This window comes from Cyprinodon tularosa, unplaced genomic scaffold (assembly GCF_016077235.1).
Source record: "Cyprinodon tularosa strain WSP-4 unplaced genomic scaffold, ASM1607723v1 ctg747, whole genome shotgun sequence".
In the NCBI taxonomy this organism is placed as follows: domain Eukaryota; kingdom Metazoa; phylum Chordata; class Actinopteri; order Cyprinodontiformes; family Cyprinodontidae; genus Cyprinodon; species Cyprinodon tularosa.
In genome coordinates, this window is record NW_024039504.1 from 90,730 (window position 1) to 110,748 (window position 20,019).

General features: G+C 40.6%; 2 protein-coding genes across 2 annotated transcripts; one reads left to right on the forward strand and one right to left on the reverse strand.

Moving 5' to 3' along the window:
* The first annotated feature begins 4,827 nt into the window (after window positions 1-4,827).
* LOC119773151 lies at window positions 4,828-6,725 on the forward strand. Its single transcript, XM_038269991.1, has 3 exons — window positions 4,828-5,418; window positions 5,614-5,799; window positions 5,951-6,725. The coding sequence occupies exons 1-3, from the start codon at window positions 5,149-5,151 to the stop codon at window positions 6,161-6,163; spliced, it is 669 nt and encodes a 222-aa protein (XP_038125919.1). The 5' UTR covers window positions 4,828-5,148; the 3' UTR covers window positions 6,164-6,725.
* Window positions 6,726-18,326: 11,601 nt separating this feature from the next.
* Window positions 18,327-19,540, reverse strand: LOC119773142 (inactive protein tyrosine kinase pTKL-like). Its single transcript, XM_038269981.1, has 4 exons — window positions 19,360-19,540; window positions 18,747-18,911; window positions 18,525-18,611; window positions 18,327-18,340 (listed from the first exon to the last, which is right to left on the reverse strand). The coding sequence occupies exons 1-4, from the start codon at window positions 19,487-19,489 to the stop codon at window positions 18,327-18,329; spliced, it is 396 nt and encodes a 131-aa protein (XP_038125909.1). The 5' UTR covers window positions 19,490-19,540.
* Between the last annotated feature and the right edge of the window lie 479 nt (window positions 19,541-20,019).

Below are 20,019 nucleotides of genomic sequence, written 5' to 3' on the forward strand. Positions count from 1 at the left end.
TCCTCTTTAAAACTGCTGCACTGTATACGTCACATTTTGATATCATGTGGGGCGACCAACCTAAAACTGTAAATAATACGTTTTATACGCAAATCTTTATTTTTAATGTAAATTTGTCAGTGATATGTGGTGAGAAGATGCTAGCTTGGGTTCTATAGCTAAGCATTAGCCTGTTATACTTGATTAAACTTGAAAACATCATCTGGGGCGACCGAGCATCATGTGGGGCGACCGCCACTGATTGCTTAAATGATAGAAAACACATATCATGTATTTGTAGTTTCTGTATGCAAATGTTTTCATTCATTATATGCATTTAGTTGTTTTAAATAACTTTCTACATTTCACCACATTTTTTCTATAATTTCCATCCTACTTCAGAGAGGACTAAGCTTACTTCTTTTTGATTATGTTTTTATCAGAGAAATGTGTGAATATTAAGCATTCATCCTACTTTTTCCAATTCCTTTTCTAACTCTGTATGTTTAAATATACTTTTTTTCTAGATGGCCCCACTAACAAGCGAAGAAAAGACTGCTCGCTATAGGAAGGAAGGCTGCATCAAAAGGTTACAGGGAGAGGAAGAAGATAGAAAAGGCGAAGCTAGAAATGACACCGCCATCCTTAGAAAACACCCCACCAGTTTTAGTTGGTATAGGGCTTTATGAGCAGCAGGAGAATCCAGGGCAAATTGTGGTGAATCCCCTACCTCTAGTGGAGGAATTTAATCCACCGATGTCCTCTACACCAGAGACAGAAAGAGAGAAAATACCTGAGAAACGAGTAATAAAGAGAAAGAGGCTGCAGGCTCAGAATCGTAAACTACGTGAGTAGAACCGAAAACTGGAAGAAAAACTAGCAGAGATGATAAAGGAAAAGGAAAAAGCCAGAAAGAGTGAGATGAGGGCTAAAGAAAGGGTACGGCTGAGTGAGAAGTTGAAACCCAAAGGAAAGAAAAAACCAGCACACAAGTCACCTGGGAGCAGTGGAAGAGGGTGACATCCACTAATGGAGAAAAAACATTTTCCAACATGATCAAACAGACCTCGACTGGAACCATAAAGGACTTGACTGAGCTTTTCCATCAAAATCTAGAAGCCTTGGCAGTCCACCAGTTCAACTGGCTCCACCAGGCAGAGCAATTCCGCCTCCTCAAACAAAACATCACAGAGTGTGAAGCTGTGCTGCACATAGACTTTTCAGAAAACTATGCATGTAAGCTAAGCACAGAGATCCAGTCCTTTCACTTTGGCGGCAGTAGACAACAGGCCACGATTCACACAGCAGTCCTGTACACTGTCCATGGAACCAAATCCTATGCAACACTGTCTGACTGCCTTCGCCATGATGAACGGGCAGTGTGGGCACATCTAGAGCCGATCTTGAAAGAGCTTTGGGAATCTTTCCCACAAATCCCTACCCTCCATATTCTGAGTGACGGGCCTGTAACACAGTACCGAAATAAGAATAATTTTTACTTGCTCAGTACTGTGCCTTTCCTCTCAGGATTTACAAATGTGACCTGGAATTACTCTGAAAAAGCTCATGGAAAGGGGGCCCCAGATGGGATTGGTGGGGCAATAAAGAGAGAAGCGGATCTCTATGTTAACAGAGGAGGTGAGCTGCAGACACCAAAAGCTCTTTATGAGATGCTGACAAAAAGAAGCTCAAGTATCACTCTCTATTGGGTGACAAGTGAGAGCATTGAAAAATGTGACGAGTTGATTCCTGGCAATTTGGAGGCTTTAAAAGGCACCATGAAGATACACCAAGTTTTGTCATCACAGCCTGCAAAGATAACACACAGGGAAGTATCTTGCTTCTGCAAGCGCTTAGAGATGAGTCCATGCCCTTGTTACCAGCCAAAAATGGTAGACCTGAAAGCCACCATACAGCAAACCGGGAAACCTGAGGACACCTCAAGCTCTCCACCTGAGCCACCTAGGCAAGAAGAAAGTGTCCAAGATCTATGTGGAAGGTTTGTGATAGTAACCTACGACGAGCTTCCATATGTAGGTCAGGTCCTAAAGGTTGTGGAAGAGGAACTCCAGATAAGCTGAATGCGACAGTCTGATGACAAGAACTTGTTCTTATGGCCAAACACTCTGGATGTTACGTTCTACTTTAGCAAAGATGTTCAGGCTGTCATTTCAGAACCCGAGCCAGCAACTTCACGCTTCTCAAAGTTGACCTGCCAAGACTGGGTAGCATTCAGAAATTGCTGGGGTTAAAGAATGTGTCTGAAGAATGCTGTTATGTTCAAGTGTTAAATGAAATCGTAAAAAAATGCAAATGTATGTTTAAGTGATTAATGAAATGAAAAAGGAAAATGCTGTGCAATGTTATGTCCAAGCGTTTCATGCATTAGTATAGAAAATATTAATATGATGGTTATGTGTCAAATGAAATAGTGAGGAAACTGTTAATGTTATGAAATGTATCAAATGAAATGGATATGGGTGATTCTCACGAACCCAACCTATTGAATGTCTTAGAAAATTTTAGGGTCATACTCATAAAAAAATTAAAATAATCCACTTTTATTTGGACAATCATTATTTCTAATATTTGGGACAGATCATTGTTGGCTACCAAAATAAATTTTTTAATGTTTTTTAACTGTTTTTGAAGTCACAAATTCATTACCGTAATGTGTCCTAAGGGGAAAAAAATTATTTCGCCTCAATTTATTATTATGAATAATCAAGCAGGTTTATAAAAAAATATTATGAATTTGTTTAAATATACATAAATTAATAAAATATGATAATATATAATAATTTCCTGTTAAGTAATTCAGAATATTGTAATAAAAGTGAGTGTCCGGAGGTTCAACTCTCATTACCGTTGCACCGTGTTCAAAGTCCTGTAATATTCACAGCACTTTTTTAAATAAAGTTTTTCTGACCCATGATGCACCACAAAGAAGAGAAGACAAAGATGGCTACAAGGTAAGATTGTTTGACATCTTTAGATCATGACAACTGTTAAGTTTCTCCTTCCATATGCCTATTTTTACACTACAGGTTATCATTACCGTAATGTAGAATACCTCATGTTCTTAAAAAGTTGTTAATAAGATGATTTCTTGTACAGAAGAAGTTAGAGAGTTCACACTGTTTGTGAGAAAAGTTTAACTGAGTCATCACGACATGCTAGAATTTTAAGCTAGCACATGTGGATGTCATTCATTACCGTAATGCATAACTTTCATTACCGCGTAATCTGAGGCCTGTTGCGGTAATGAGAAACAAGATTACGGTGATGAACAGTGTCATTTTGCAATAATAAATAGATAAATGTATAGGTTATTTAAACTGTAATGTTGTTTATTATACTTTCAATTTTTTAGGCTAAATTTCTAAGCTAATTTATGCTAATTGATATCACCTAATATGAAGGGCAAAAGGAAGTGAACAGAAGAGGGCGGCATCAAGAGCTAGGGTGGAAAAACATAGGCAGAAGATTTATAACAATCCAGACCTTCTAGAGGAGTATAGAAGAAAGGAAAGGGAAAGGTAGTGTCTCTCTTTCTCCCTCTCTTCCCCTTTCCCGCTCTTTTTCCCTCTTTCTCGTCTCTCCTTCTATTCTGTTTTTTCACGCTCACACTGTACAAATACAGTACAGACTTTGCTAACTTTGCTGTCTCACAAATGTTCCTATTGATATCTTATTTTAACAGGTATCAGAAGCGCAAGGAAAAAGGGTTGTTAAAGGCAGCTGCAGATCTGACACCCAAGCAGCTGCAGAAACAGCGAAAAAAATGGAGGGAAAATTCTAATCGATATAATAAAAAGAAGCAAACAGTTAAACACATACTAAATGAAACCCCTCCCTCAGATGACAGTGTGAATCAAATCAACCCTCAGCCTCAACCACAACTTTGTAAAAGATTAATCCAACCAAAGACTGTGAACTCTAATCCATCTGCAACATCAACTCCAAAGCGGAAAAAAAACAGCCAAATTAAGAGAAAAACTGAGGAAGGCACAACAAATTCTTAGTAACAAGAAAAAGGAACTAGATTGCCTGAAAAAAAAAATTAAACGAATGGAGGAAAACAGGTCCACAGTTCTTCTTGCAAGTCGAGCCAAACAGAGGAGAGAGAACCGCAAGAAGCAGGGTGAGAGAAACCAAAGAAGAAGGATGAGTGACAATGTCAGACTGTTCCTGAACAGAGACGATGTGTCCACATTAATAAATGGTAAACTTGGGGAAGTCAGGAAGGGTGGACAAATTTATAGGAAGAGGTTCCTCTCAGACACCATGGAAAATCTCCACAAGAGATTTCTTAAAGAGAACCCAGGCCTCAATGTGTCCCGCTCCCAGTTTTTTAAGCTGAGGCCCTTCTGGATAGTGAGACCAAAGATCACTGATAGGGAAACATGTGCCTGCAAAATACATGAGAATTTTTCAAATAAAATTAAAAAAATGCACCATCTCGGATTGATACATACAGTATCTATTACTGATGTAGTGGCTTCATCTGTCTGTGATTCGGAAAACATTGATTGCATGTATGGTAGATGTGAAGCCTGCAAAGATATTACTTTCCCTGTCAACATGGATCCAACTACAAAAAACAACATTATATCTTGGACTGAGTGGACAACAAGGTCAACACCAATAAAAAAGAAACTGCAAAATGGCACTACCACTGAGATTGACATGAAAACCACCACCCTGGAGAAAAAAGTGGCCACTATTGAAAAACTTGTAGAGCTGACCAAGTCAGAACTGCCCCGGATATCTACTCATTTGTATAACATTTGGCACCAGTTCACTCATCTTAAGCAATTGAAAGAAAATTTGACCCACCATGATGTTGTAGTCCATGTTGATTACAGTGAAAACTACACCTGCAAATGGAGCAAGGAAATAAAAGACGCTCACTTTGGTGGATCCCACCAGCAAGTCACACTCCATACAGGGGTGTTATACTACACTGGTGGTCAGGCTGAGTCCTTTGCTACTGTGTCTGCCAGTTTACAGCACGATGCTGTTGCTACATGGGCACATTTGCAACCAGTTTTAGGATACATAACATCTAACTACCCCCTGGCAAAAAATATCCACTTCCTGTCCGATGGACCAACATCTCAATATCGGAATAAGGTAGCATTCTACCTTGCGTCCACAGTGCCTTTTATGAAAGGGTTTAAGACTGTGACGTGGAACTTCACTGAGGCCTCTCATGGGAAGGGAGCTCCTGATGGAGTAGGAGGTGCTCTTAAAAACCTTGCAGATCGTGTGGTGGCCTATGGCACAGACATCCCAAATGCTTCTGCTCTACTAGAGAATCTGGCAAAGCACTCATCTGTTAGGCTTTTTGAAGTAACAGAGGATAATATTGCTGCATGTGGGGAACTCGTTCCTCCATTCCTGAAATCAGTCCCAGGAACTATGAAAATACACCAGGTGAGCACCCATATGTGCAACTAAACAAATGCACACTCATTTTTATTTTGCTTGGGTTTTTTTTTTTTTTTTAGTTTGGTTTCAATTTTTTCTCTATTTTTTGTTGTAAGTTTGCATTTCAAAGAAAATATTTCTTTTTATAGATCTGACCTTTTCATGGTTTTGCAGATAAAACTAAACATAATGTCTCCACAGGTTGTTGCTACTGAACCAGGAAATATTAGATTTCGAGAAGTTTCGTGCTTCTGTAGTCACTCTTGTGACTGCTTCTCTCCAAAGGAGTTTGTTTTCACGCAAAGGGAATCTGAAGAGACCATCAAAGTAGGAACATGGGTCCTTGTGGACTATGACGGAGACCTCTATCCTGGCACAGTAACACAGGTAGGTTTAAGACTGAGTGGAGAATGGGAAGTCAGGTGTGCAAGTATTGGATTCAGATTGTCAACATGTAATATCAGGGTAATGATTATGTAATAATCAAATTGTCTTTGAAAAACACAGTTGATAACATTTTTTTGCTTCATTAATCCAGATTGCCAGTGGTCAGTATGAGGTTGATACAATGAGCTGTGCGGGAGACAATCGCTTCTACATACCATCAATAAGGTTTGCTGGCGAGAAGGTATGGTATTATTTGGATGACATCAAAGAAATTATTCCTGAACCACTGCCTACCTCTTCATCCGCAAGACACTTCTGTGTGGTGTCAGAAATCTGGGCCAAGTACAAAAAGAAAGTCCAATGAATTATTAAAATTAATGAATATTTTGTTTTTTTATGTAGCCTATGTATATTAAATCTAAGTGTCTAAGTGGCAGTCAAGACTTTCATTAACTATGACGCCTGGTAAATCAGGCCAGACCTAGAAGGAAAAAAAGAGTCACAAAAAAGGTCACAAATCATCTAGGAACAAAAAAAATCCATCACCACATCTTTTTATGTCTTCCTTTATCAGTAGTTCAGGGTCATTTTCTGAATTTGATTTGATATCAATTGAGTCTTACCTTTCCCCACACAATTTCGTTGCTCAGATTACTGGGCCATTTGATGAAGACATCAGCTGCTTTTCCTCTGCTGAAAACAGGGTAAACTGTTTCATTGCCTGAAATGGCTGGGAAAAATATGGGACTATTTTTCTGTTCAGTTTGTGTGTCAACTTAATAAACTTAACATTTTAAAAATATATGTTTTACTAGGGTATTTTATTGTTTGGGTAGTTAAATATTAATGTAGTTATGAAGGGTTCACTACCGAAACATTGTTTTTCATTACCGACATGTGTTTTTTCATTACCGCTATGTTAACTGTTTGAGGATTCATTTAGATTAGTTATGTGAATTACTTTTATATTCATCCCTTGATGAAATGTGCCAGACCCTTTTTATGTTATGGTTATATTGTTTGTTCAATGTAATGATTTGATAAAAAATGACAATCAAAATTTACTTTGAAATTTGTATCACTGTTACGGTGATGAAATGATTTTTTGAATTAAAATATAACATTTTGTAAAAAAAATGCCTATTTTTGCTTATTTCTGTCTCTCTGTGCACGCTGAAGTCCTTGGTGTCCAAAAAATGTGAAAAAAATGGTTCTGTGGTTTTAAATTTCTTCATGAAAATTGTGTTACGGTAATGAATTTATTTGGTCAAAGTTAGAATAAAATGTTTAAAATTACCTAGAAAATGTGCATATAGATTATAATTTTACAGTGAAAAGTGAAATTAGGATCTGTTTTATAAAGAGTGAGTGTTTTTTTGTGTATATAATGTTTTTTAAATTTTGCTACAAGTTGGACCATGTTTGTGAGAATCACACATATGCTGATTCTTCATAAAATTTCATTAAATGTGTTTTAACTATCAAAATCATTGAATAGTCTTAATTTCCTGCTGTTTTTCATCATGTGGGGCGACCACTTGTCATGTGGGGTAACCAACCATATTCAATTCTGTAGTAAATTCAAAAAATAATGTCTGTCCATTTTGGTTGAAATATAATTCTTTGGTATAACATGAATAAGTGGATACTATATCTACACATTTTAAATCAGTTTTATGGATTATATGAGTAAAAAAAAAAATGTAATTGCTGTATGTAGTTGACACTGCCATTATAGATAAACATTTATTTAACAAAATTTGCAATAAATGAAAGGACAAATGAGTATATCTTTCTTAAACAGTTCAATTAATTAATGATACTTCTTAAAATATAACTTATGTAAAGGAAATCGATTAATTTTAAGATAAATTACGGTCGCCCCAAATAACTTTAAGGTCGTTGCCAGATTCATTTGAGTTTAAAAGCACTAAAATATCTTTGTTTGAAGTTTTCACACACATGCATGTGTAGACTACACTCCAAATGTTTAGAAAATAGCCAAATATATTATTATTTCAAGTATTTTAAAAATGGGCCTCTCAAAGGCCTTATATGTCATTGACCCAGATGTATATGCTTGTATCTGGAAAACAACCATGGTTGTAACAACCTGGTTTATTATTCTTCTGTCCACCTAATTAATGTGTTTGTTATTGACTTTTGCTCAATTAAATCCGTACATTAGGGCTGGGCGATATAGAAAAAAAGCTTATCGATAAAAAAAAAATAATTATCAATCGATAGATAATTATTAAAAAAATTTGACTTAAGAGACCTGAGTTATGTTATTAAATACTGACAAAGAATAAATTAAAGTGACCAAAAGAAATATAACAAATAAATAAATAGAATACCCTATTTGGGTGGGAATAGTACACCACCAGCTTGTGGTAATTAAAAGATTTTAGGACTAGGCTACCATGTAAACTCCACTCAACAAGAACAAAAACCCAAATCAACTCACCCTTTTTTTTTTTTATTTTTTTTTTTCCCCGAAATTCCCGAAGATTCCTTGGAGTAGAGCCGCCCCGGGGCCTACACAGCTCGTACTCTTGCGGGTGTGAGCGGCTGAGATGATAAAAAAAAAAGTTGGTTGTGTTATCAGACTTGGTTTTCACTGGTTCCCGACACATTTTACAGATGACTGTGGTTTGTTTTTTGTCCGACTTGCCATGACCGAAATACTGCCAAACTGGCGAACTACAAAAACCCTTCTTTGGAACAATTTCCTCCGCCTCTCCTTGCTGCGACATCTTCATGTGCTCTGTGTTGTGGTTTGAGAGGGCGGCTCTTTGTGACGGCGTGCCTGGGTCCGCGATTGTTATTGGTTGGGAGGAAGTAGTGACTAGCATAAATCTATATGATAAGCTACAATGAGAAGGAAGGAAAGCTGCGTTTCTTTATCGAACTTTTATCGACACTCTTTTTTTCTATTGCGCCACACGTCTATCGATCGATATATATCGTTATTGAATTATCACCCAGCCCTACCGTACAATGAACCGATACATTATGGTAATGTATCCGTAATTTCTTACTGATACATTGCAAATTATATTTTTTATTATAGCTCATCATGTTGTTTTTAATATCTCCTTATGTCTTCTGTTCCTCCTATAATTGAGGGATATATTTTGTTATTATTATTCATAATGTATAAAAATATTGTTTGTCATTTAATCAGCTCTACATCCTTAAGAAACTTAAATAAAAAAAGGTGTTTTATAAGATAATTGATCTTTTACAGTACCAGTTATGCCAGAATTAAGAGTAAATAAAGTTGTCATTCTGATTTAGCAATGTAATAAGATTAGTTGTGTTACCACCCACATGCCACCAGAGGCAGTAGCAAGCCTGAAAAGATGCAACTAAGAAAGTGATTAAGAAGTACGCAGAACGCTACAGAATTTGTTATAAACTGTGAGCTGCGCTGAAGTACATAAGAGAGAAGTTAAAATACATGCTGAGATTGAAACTTCGCCCAAAAAGTGAACATACATCACAGATATAAAAAAAAAAATCGTGAGTCCTTGGATAATATAGAAAACAGCACCCCCTTCAGTGCAATTGTGCAACTGTCCCATTTCCATATAAGGTATGAGACAGACAGTGGTCTGTCACTGACCTATTCTGTTTGCTGCAGCGAAGTCCTTCTCGGATTAAGCGCTTTAGCTAGCTCTTGTCAAAATGGGCCGTTTCAGGAAAGGGCAGAACGATAAAAATAAAAATCTTTGGCAAACAGCAGGAGGCATTGATGCCATTACGAAGGGTTTCATTTCTTTAGGCTTTACGGAGGCAGTTCCAATGTATGACCAATGGTTCTCGCTGGTTCTTTATCTTTTTCAAACCAATAATAAAAAATATTGAAAGTGGTTGAAGGTCATTTGGTATTCAGATCGCCAAGGAGTACGGACAAGGGTACTTCATGCAGGTCCAGTTTATTTTAGTGTCAGGGTTTAGTTGTGGTTTGAGGACCCAAATGCAGAGGCGGAGAGGCTGAGGAGATTTCTTGCAGTTTAATGGAGCAAAAACAGTAAACAAAGGCAGGAATCCAAAAATCCAACTAATAATGAAAAGCAAACCAGAACTATGGAGACATCTGGGGAAACCAAACACGAGGAGCCAGGGAGAGACGAGGTAGGTGGACAACAGCATGGGAGGACAGCAAAGACAAGGAACCAACAAAGAGTGAGAGCAGAGGGAGAGCATATATACCGTATTTTCACGACCATAAGGCGCACCATACTAAAAGGCGCAGTCTTAGTTATGTGTGCCATTTCTGTATTTAACACATACATAAGGCGCACCGGACTATAGGGCGCGTTTTTTATATACAGGTACATGTCCTCTACTACCTTTAAATACCTCTACTCCGTATTTAAAAATACAGCGGGGGCAAAACTGAGTATGACTGTGCTTTATTCATGTATTTATTACAAAGTATTAATCAAACCTGGGAGCTGGCCGTGAGACAGACACATCGCAGATGACACAGTGCTGTGATGACTCCTAAATTAACGTAAAATCCTGAAACCTGCCGACGGAATATGTTTGCTTTTATTACCGGTATCCTGGTGCCTGCAGCTAAAATTATTTAGATGAAAAACATATGCCAGCCGCCGCGGTGAACCCGGAGGCTGCCCAGCCTAGAGGCTGCTGATGAGGGGATTTCTACTGTCGGTGCACCGCTGGTATGTGGGGGTCTGAGCGCCTCCGACAGAAATAGATAATCTGGATGAACTGACTGCAATTATTAAGTTTTCAGGTGGACTTTCTCACTTAAAAACATATTAAAACTACTTTATTCCCACTGATCACAGCAAATATAGCTGCAAGATTTAGATTATTTAGATGAAAAAACACCTGCCAGCCACCGCGGTGAAGAGGAGGAGACCCGCCCAGAGGCTGCTGTTGAGTTAAGTTTTCAGGTAGAAAAATAGAGCGGGAGCAAAACTGAGTATGATTGTGCTTTATTCATGTATTTATTACAAAGTATTAATCGAACCCATCAAAGTCATCATCCTCTGCTTCTGAATTAAACAGCTGCGCTAAATCAGACATGCCAATTTCCCCTTCTTCGCTGTCAGAGTCACTTTCCGTGCAGCGCGGCTCCTCAGAAATAATGCCGGCTTTTGCAAAAGCTTGAACAACAGAGCCAGCAGACACGTTAGTCCAAGCATCAACAATCCATCCGCAAACTGTGGCGTAACTTGCCCGGCGCTGCCTTCCACTTTTCCTTAAACTGTGGTCTCAGTCTTTCATCCATCGCTCCCACGCCGCTCGCAGCCTTACTTTGAACGGCCGGTTCACACCGATGTCGAACGGTGGAAGTTCCTTTGTCAGACCCCCCGGGACAACGGCGAGCACAGCGTTTATTTGTTTCACCATGTTTTTCACATCGGCTGTGAGATGGGCACGCATGGAGTCACATATTAAAAGTGATGGTGATGCGTGGAAAAAACCACCTGGTCTCCTCACATACACCTGCCTCAGCCACGCTTTCATCGTCTCCTCATCCATCCAGCCCTTTTCATTTGCCTTAATATCATATGTCATCAGAGTGATGTGTCTGTCTCGCCGTCAGCTCCCAGATCAGCTTCTCTGATTGGTTGATGCGGCACGTCCAGCAGCAAAACTAAAATTTTTCCATCTCGAGCAGCGGCGGCGCCTCAGATGCTAACGCTCCCGATGCGCTGCGCCTGCTGCTCAAAAGGCGCTGCGGGACCTTTTGCTGCGCCTATACGCGCGTCAACCGTTGACTTTGCATGTAAACTCGCTGCTTCTGCTGCACCTGCTGCGTCCGGTTCACAGCGAGCACAGCATTAATTTGTTTCACCATGTTTTTCACATCAGCTGTGAGATGGGCAGGCATGGAGTCAGATTAACAGCGATGGTGATGAGTGGAAAAAAACCACCTGGTCTCCTTACATTCAGCCACTCTTTCATCATCTCCTCAATGAGGTGGTCTCAAAAGTCGCAGTTGCAACACACATAGGGTGCACCGCACCAAAGGGCGCACCGCACATTTTGAGGGGAAAAAAAGACGTTTATGTGCGCCTTATAGTCCTGAAAATACGGTAGTTGACTGAGACAAAGGCAGGGCTAACGAGCTGACAAGGAGCAGGTGTGAGAGGAGACAACAAGGTAGCCATGGGCCTTTTATTAAATTTTTATCTATATCTTTATTTTTACAGGCGAAGAACATTCTGCTGACGACACAGAACAAAATACCATGAAACAGGATATGGGGATGAAAATGAGCATATAACAGAGGAAAGGATAGAGGATCAAAATGAGGAAAGAGCAAAGGATCAAAATGAGGAAAGAGCAGAGGACCAAAATGAGGAAAGAGCAGAGGACCAAATGAGGAAAGAGCAGAGGACCAAAATGAGGAAAGAGCAGAGGACCAAAATGAGGAAAGAGCAGAGGACCAAAATGAGGAAAAAGCAGAGGACCAAAATGAGGAAAGAGCAGAGGACCAAATGAGGAAAGAGCAGAGGCCAAAAATGAGGAAAGAGCAGAGGACCAAATGAGGAAAGGGAAGAGGACCAAAATGAGGAAAGAGAAGAGGACCAAAATGAGGAAAGAGAAGAGGACCAAAATGAGGAAAGAGCAGAGGACCAAAATGAGGAAAGAGAAGAGGACCAAAATGAGGAAAGAGAAGAGGACCAAATGAGGAAAGAGAAGAGGACCAAAATGAGGAAAGAGAAGAGGACCAAAATGAGGAAAGAGCAGAGGACCAAATGAGGAAAGAGAAGAGGACCAAAATGAGGAAAGAGCAGAGGACCAAATGAGGAAAGAGAAGAGGACCAAATGAGGAAAGAGCAGAGGACCAAATGAGGAAAGAGCAGAGGACCAAATGAGGAAAGAGCAGAGGATCAAAATGAGGAAAGAGCAGAGGACCAAAATGAGGAAAGAGCAGAGGACCAAATGAGGAAAGAGCAGAGGACCAAAATGAGGAAAGAGCAGAGGACCAAATGAGGAAAGAGCAGAGGACCAAAATGAGGAAAGAGCAGAGGACCAAAATGAGGAAAGAGCAGAGGACCAAATGAGGAAAGAGCAGAGGCCAAAAATGAGGAAAGAGCAGAGGACCAAAATGAGGAAAGAGAAGAGGACCAAAATGAGGAAAGAGAAGAGGACCAAATGAGGAAAGAGAAGAGGACCAAAATGAGGAAAGAGCAGAGGACCAAAATGAGGAAAGAGCAGAGGACCAAAATGAGGAAAGAGCAGAGGACCAAAATGATGAAAGAGCACAGGACCAAAATGAGGAAAGAGCAGAGGACCAAAATGAGGAAAGAGGGACCAAAATGATGAAAGAGCACAGGACCAAAATGAGGAAAGAGCAGAGGACCAAATGAGGAAAGAGAAGAGGACCAAAATGAGGAAAGAGAAGAGGACCAAAATGAGGAAAGAGCAGAGGACCAAATGAGGAAAGAGCAGAGGACCAAAATGAGGAAAAAACAGAGGACCAAAATGAGGAAAAAACAGGACCAAAATGAGGAAACAGGAAATAACACATGATGGAAATGATGCTAAATGTAAGAGAAATCCAACAAAGACAATGGACAGAAAAGAACAACATAAACACAGCAAAAGTGACTACAGACAATGCAAGGCAGGTCCTATGAAGTTTAAAATTTTATTTTTTAACACTTTCTTTTAAATAATCTCAGCAGCAGCCGTAAAAAAAGTGTCGAAATGCACTTTTAATGGATGCAATGCAATTTATACTTTTAGAAAAAAAAACATTCCAAAATCAGATGATAGGGAAATCTATTTTACTGTAAAACGTCTTGGTTTAGTGACGCACCATAAAAAAGAACAGAGATTCAGACCAGCAAAATACTTTAAAAGAGGCAAGATAGCCAAAGCTGCAACTAGCTGCAAATGCATAGGTGACATAACTTGGAATCTATGGAGGTAAAGTCCCACATTTCATTAAAAAACAAAAAAAAAAATGGTTAAAATGAAAAACAAATAAGTGTGCCTCATCTACAGAGACTAGTAGAATAATTTCACACTGATTTTGGGTCAACAGGTCACATGACCTGGGAGCCATTGAAGAAAATATTATATTATTTAATATTTAAATTGTTTAAATATTGATTATGGCTTTAAAATTAAATAAAATGTAATTTATCTAATGTAAAAGCATGAATTAGCACTTTATATGTCAGTTGGTCACAAGGAAAGACATTTATTAATATTTTTATGTCAGCACCGTTTGATTCGCAAATTTGTTTACGGTCCCTAAGTGAAGCACCGAGCGCTTGGGAAGGGAGCGGTGGTGAACTGCTGGCCGACATTAGCGAACATAAATCGGATCAGCCGCGAGCTAAACACCGCGTGGCCCGCGGAGCGCGAATATCGAATATCCAACTAAAAAACTAACTTCACCACAGATTTTTAAGCACAACAACGTGAACTCACTATCAACCCGAAGTTAGCTTTAGCTTAGCATGTTAATCTCCCCTGATCTTAGTTTTCCAATCAGATGAGGCTAAAATCCACAGTGTGCATCATCAGGGAATCGTTTCTATCAGGTGTTTCCTACCTATCCGGTGTAAGATGATCTGGGGGATCCTGGTGAAATCCAGCAGTAGATGTTGATCGTCCATCTTTTCCTCCGAATTGACCAAACTCCCTTTAAACTCCGTGAATGTTTCTTCAGCAGGAGTTAACTGCTCGGTGATAAACTCTCCTTGAAGCTGGACTGAAGACATTCTCACTGCAAACACTCCCAGATTATCAGCCTCTCTACAATGACTCCACACACAAGCTAAGCTAATGCTGCTAATGCTGCCCGATCCCTACCAGCAGCTCATTGCGCATGCGCAGCTACATCTACATCCGGGTCACCCTCGATTTTATTTTGAAAAATCAGAGGATCTGATTATAGATGTGGATCTAACTTTGCTGTTTTAAACGGAAAAACAAGGAGGATATTTCTGATTCAGTTATGCTGCAGCAATATTCAGATAATAAATATTATGGATATTTATTTATATATATGTTTATATCATTATATTATGTATATGTTTATATTATTGATATTTGATGCCTCAAAAAATTCAATAACAGGAAAAGTGTTTAGTTCGTAGTTCCAGAATTTTATTTTAAATCAGGTCAAATAATCAGTGATGGCGTTTTAGTGAACAGAGGAGAAATGTTTGTGATTATATTGACGGTAGAATAGACTGTAGAAATCCATCCAGTCAGAAATTTAGTTTGCCCTGATTCTAACCAGTTGATTGCATCGACTCATTGACTCAAATACAATCCCTCACACTAAGCATGCTTGTAGCGACAGTGGAGAGGAAAAACTCCCTTTTAACAGGAAGAAACCTCCAGCAGAACCAGGCTCAGTGTGAGCGGCCATCTGCTGAGGCCGACTGGGGTTCAAGGAGACAGAAGCAGAGACACAAAAAGCAGCTGTAAAAGGCGGCCCCATCCAGGAAACACACAGCCAGGCAGACGAGCTCCGAGCCAGCTCCCATGCCAGAGGACGAAGAGAGAACATCCACCCAGTCACAGCAAAATCCACCCAGCAAAAGCAGCAAAATCGCGTCTGCTGCTTCATTTTTGCTGCTTGTACCAGTGAATTCTGACGCGCGTCTGAAGCAGCTTTGCTGCTCTCGCTGCGCGGTCCAAAAGTGGGTCTGACGCGCGTTGGGCGGAGCTTCACTATCCTTTCTTTGCCTGGAACAATGGCGGATGAAATTGAGAGAGTCGCCTGGCTTATTTTAATAAATGAAGCTAGAGAACGCCGTTTTCAGGCGCGTCGTCGTCACATCTGGATTCACGAAACAATTCAGAGGCGTTCAGTTTGTGGAGAGTTTCACCATCTACTCCAGGAACTCCGAGCCGACGAGGGTCGCTTCCAGCGCTACCATCGTCTCACCCCAGCCCAGTTTGATGACCTGCTGTCCCGCATTGGTGCCCGCATCACCTACCAGGACACAAACTACAGACGGTCAATTTCAGCTGAAGAGCTGTCTCAGGTTAGTGAGAAAGAAGGCTCGTATCGGTGCTGAAAAAAAATAATTATTTCATTGCTATAACAATTAAGGAGGGCTTATTTTAGTTAAAGTATAACATGCTGAAGGTACTTTTCAAACACTTTGATGAATTTGTAGCTCATATATATATATATATATATATATATATATATATATATATATATATATATATATATATATATATATATATAGAGAGAGAGAGAGAGAGAGAGATTTCTATATATATATATATATATATGTATATGTGTGTGTATCTATATCTATATATATGTCTATATATATATACTGTATGTGTGTGTGTAATTATCTGCATTTTCTTAAAATAAATGAGATAGATAATGTGTTTTTTTCCTCTTTATTTAATTCAGGTTTCTTGCAACTGGTGACTCATACAGGTCAATTGCCAGCAGCTTCCGGGTGGGTATTTCCACTGTCTCCATCATTGTCCCAGATGTTGTTACAGCCATCTGGGACTGCCTTGTGGGAGAGTTTATGGCTGTGCCTGGAGAAGATGAGTGGAGGTCCCTTGCTGAGGATTATTGGAGGCGGTGGAACTTCCCTCTCTGCTGTGGTGCTCTGGATGGCAAACATGTAAAGCTAAAAGCACCTCCCAACTCAGGTTCTCTCTTTTTTAATTACAAGGGAGAATACTCATTGGTCCTTTTAGCCCTTGTTGATGCCCATTACAGGTTCCGGGTGATAGATGTTGGGGGTTATGGGAGAACAAGCGATGGTGGGATCTTGGCCAATTCCACGTTTGGCCAGGCTCTGCGTGAGGGCACGCTGAATTTTCCACCTGACCAGCACCTCCCCAGAGCTGACCACAGAGGACCCCAGCCCCATGTGATTGTGGCAGATGAGGCGTTCCCACTACGGCGAAATTTGATGCGGCCCTTTCCAGGACGCGGCGGCCTCACCAAAGAGCAGCGCATCTTCAATTATCGTCTGTCACGGGCTCGTCTGGTGGTGGAAGATGCGTTCGGGATTTGGTCTGGCCAGTGGAGGATGTTTCGCCGTCAGCTGGAGATCTACCCAGAGGTTGTGGAGAAATGTGTGAAGGCCACTTGTGTTCTTCACAATTTCATAAGGGCAAATGGGCATGTACCTGCACTGAGTGGAGCTGGAACAAAGGAAGATCCCCTTCCAGATGTGGGGCGCATGGGAGCAAACCATGCAGCAAGAGAGGCAACTGATGCCAGAGAGGCATTCATGGCCTACTTCTGTGAGGAGGGAGCAGTTCCATGGCAGCCAACTGAGTACTCATGTCCTCCACAGGACTGACGCACAACGGCTCTTTTAAGAGCCACCCACCAAAACTTCAAGAGCCTAGTTTCTATATAACTTAATCATTTTCCTTACTTGTTAACATGATTGTGTTGAAAACATTTATATGTTATGCTGTTTGTCTCCCTCCTCTTTGCAGAAAGTAGCTTCCTGGAACTGTTTCTGACTCCTGCTCCTGGTTAATCACAGCATAACCACAAGCAAAACCAAGACCGTTGTTACAGTTCACTTAAAAGTTTTTGGGAAAATTAATTAAAGACGATGTTAGTGATTTGTGGCTCCTGAATCTATCATTTTATCAAAATGTTTCATCTTTAAATGAATAATACTGTAAAATATAAATATTTTAATTCACTTCAGCTATTTAAAAGAACTGACAAATGAAAGATCAAAGTGATAGTTTAAATAATTAAACCAAATGTAAATTCATAAAATATTTATTAAAACAGATTTTGAACAAACATTAATTCAACACAGACATACAACGTGAACAAAAAGGAAAAAAAAAACATGAAAATGTCTGTTTCCTCTCCTGCAAAAAGTGCCACCTATTTTATGTTAAAAAAAATTACTCTGTGGTCTCTGATGGTTCCAGATTAAGCGTGACAGTGCTGCTTTCATACAATAGCTTATGAATTTGACTCTGGTGGAACCTTTTTCAGGAGAGGAAGCAGAGAACGCAGAAAATAATTGTCCTCACAGCAGGGGTCAGATGTGGATTTAGTGTCATGATCGGTTCTCAAATGGAGACCCAAAGATGCAGAACACCACTGACGGACACAGGATGAAAAGTTTAACAAGTTTATTTGCACAATCACACAGTTTATGCAGAAGGCTGGTTCGGGCCTGGATTCTGGTTTCACCGGAGTCTGCGTGAGAGACAGCACTGTTAAGGACTGTTGACGGGGTTTGGTTTCCAATGGTGCACAGATAGTACCTTGAGGGTTCTTGAGGTTCTCTTGGGAGAGTCACTGTTGGGTCTGGAGAAGGATTTCGTAGCAGAGTCCGTTGGCTGCTTCAGCGTCTCACGTCTAGCTTGAACAGACCCTGGCCTTGGTTTCCCAGCTCTAGCCCAGAGCTGCTTGGAGGTTCTCTGAGAGTCTTCAGGGTTTGGCTCTGAGGGTCGGCTCGGCAGGTTAGCTCTTCCAGAGCTTTCACGGAGGAAGCACGGGTTTCCTAGAGGCACAGAGACAGAGGTTAGAATCCAACCAGGAATTAGAGTCATGGAAAAATCACTGAGATCAAGGCTTTAGCGCTGACCAACTGGAACAACACTGCGGCGTTGAGGCAAGGTCTGAAGACAGCTTATATAGTGGATCCTCTGATGATCTTGATGAGCTGCAGCTGTGCAGGAGGCTCCCTCAGAGGATCCACGGCGGACTCTGCTGGAGAAAGATGGGATTTTCTCCAGCTCCCAACATTTAGATTTTAGGACCTCCAACATCTCCCTCTCAAATTCTGTGGGCTCAACATGCTGCCTTTTCCGGACCCTCTTCTTCGATGGACCTTAAAAGCAGACAGTATAATTAGAGCAGAATATAGGATTTTGGGGATCACAAAATAAGGTCTCATTTTATCTGGTGTTTCATTGCACAACAACAAACAGAAGAGGAGACAGTACCTTACTGATTCCATACACACCTGATGATGATGGAGCAGAGGATGGTCCAGGAGCAGAGGATGGTCCAGGAGCAGAGGATGGTCCAGGAGCAGAGGATGGTCCAGGAGCAGAGGATGGTCCAGCCAGCTCAGAGGAAGAGGCACACAGCTCAGCAAGCTGGTTCTGAGACACTGTTGTTTCTGTTTCTGTCAATATATTTATTAAAACAATTTAATAATATGAACCACTATAAATTAAGCAGAGGAGATGAAACCGGATCATTTTTAACTGTCTCACTAAACAAACCTCTGGCATCAGATAGCCCTGAATAATCCTCTGGCTCCTCTGGGTGGCTGTACTCAGCGGCCTGCTCCTCCTCGACCCTTCCCTGCATGTTGCTGGTGGTCTCTCGCGGAGTGACGAAGGGTTCAAGGAAGGACAGGACCGCTAGGTATTTCCACCTCTGTGCTGTCCCTGCTGCTGCACCACTTCTCTTTCTTTCTTTTTCCTTTTTAACCTCCCTCACATATGTGTCCCTCAAGGTTTTCCACCTCTTCCTGCATACATCCTCTGAATAAACATTTATTGAGCAGCATGAAATTAGCAATATATTGAAAGTGTATGTTTAACATTGTAAAAGCCTGGATAACTTACCAGAGAGTCCGATTTCCTCACTTATCCTTTTCCATGCCTTGTCCTTTCTGCTCTTGTCTCTATATTCGTAACTTGATTGATCATAAATCACTGGATGAGAGCAAACAGCAATGATCAATTTTTCTTCCATTTTCGCAAATTCCCGGGTTTTCTCCGTCTTTCCCTCCAGTCTGAAAACACAGCTACGTCATTTGGCGGAGCTTCTCTCTGATTGGTTGACGCAGCGCGTCGAGCAGCAAAAATTAAAATTTTCCATCTCGAGCAGCAGCGCGTTTGCGGCGCGTCCTGCGCGTCAGATGCCAAAACGAGCCCGACGCGCTGCTTCAGCTGCTCAGACGCGCTGCGCTTGCTGCTCGAAACGCGCCGCGGGACCTTTTGCTGCGCCTTGACGCACGTCAACCATTGACTTTGCATGTAAACTCGCTGCTTCTGTTGCGCCAGCTGCCCCCGGTGTGAACGCAGCATAAGATGGAGCTTGGCCATTTAAGGCTTTATATGTGAGAAGGAGGATTTTAAATTCAATTCTTGATTTAACAGGAAGCCAATGAAGAGAAGCCAGGATAGGAGAAATATGATCTCTCTTTTTAATTTTCATCAGAACTCAAGCTGCAGCATTTTGGATCAGCTGAAGGCTTTTAACTACAGTTTGTGGACTTCCTG

What these genes read in the sequence shown, in the direction of transcription:
- LOC119773151 (XM_038269991.1), top strand. Translation starts at nt 5,149, where the DNA reads ATGAAAGGGTTTAAGACTGTGACGTGGAACTTCACTGAGGCCTCTCAT. An exon ending in GAACTATGAAAATACACCAG is followed by an intron (nt 5,419 to 5,613) that starts GTGAGCACCCAT and finishes ATGTCTCCACAG; the next exon opens with GTTGTTGCTACTGAACCAGG. An exon ending in ATCCTGGCACAGTAACACAG is followed by an intron (nt 5,800 to 5,950) that starts GTAGGTTTAAGA and finishes TCATTAATCCAG; the next exon opens with ATTGCCAGTGGTCAGTATGA.
- LOC119773142 (XM_038269981.1), bottom strand. Translation starts at nt 19,489, where the DNA reads ATGGAAGAAAAATTGATCATTGCTGTTTGCTCTCATCCAGTGATTTAT. An exon ending in TGAGGAAATCGGACTCTCTG is followed by an intron (nt 18,912 to 19,359) that starts GTAAGTTATCCA and finishes ATATATTGACAG; the next exon opens with AAACAGAAACAACAGTGTCT. An exon ending in CTCTGCTCCATCATCATCAG is followed by an intron (nt 18,612 to 18,746) that starts GTGTGTATGGAA and finishes TCTGCTTTTAAG; the next exon opens with GTCCATCGAAGAAGAGGGTC.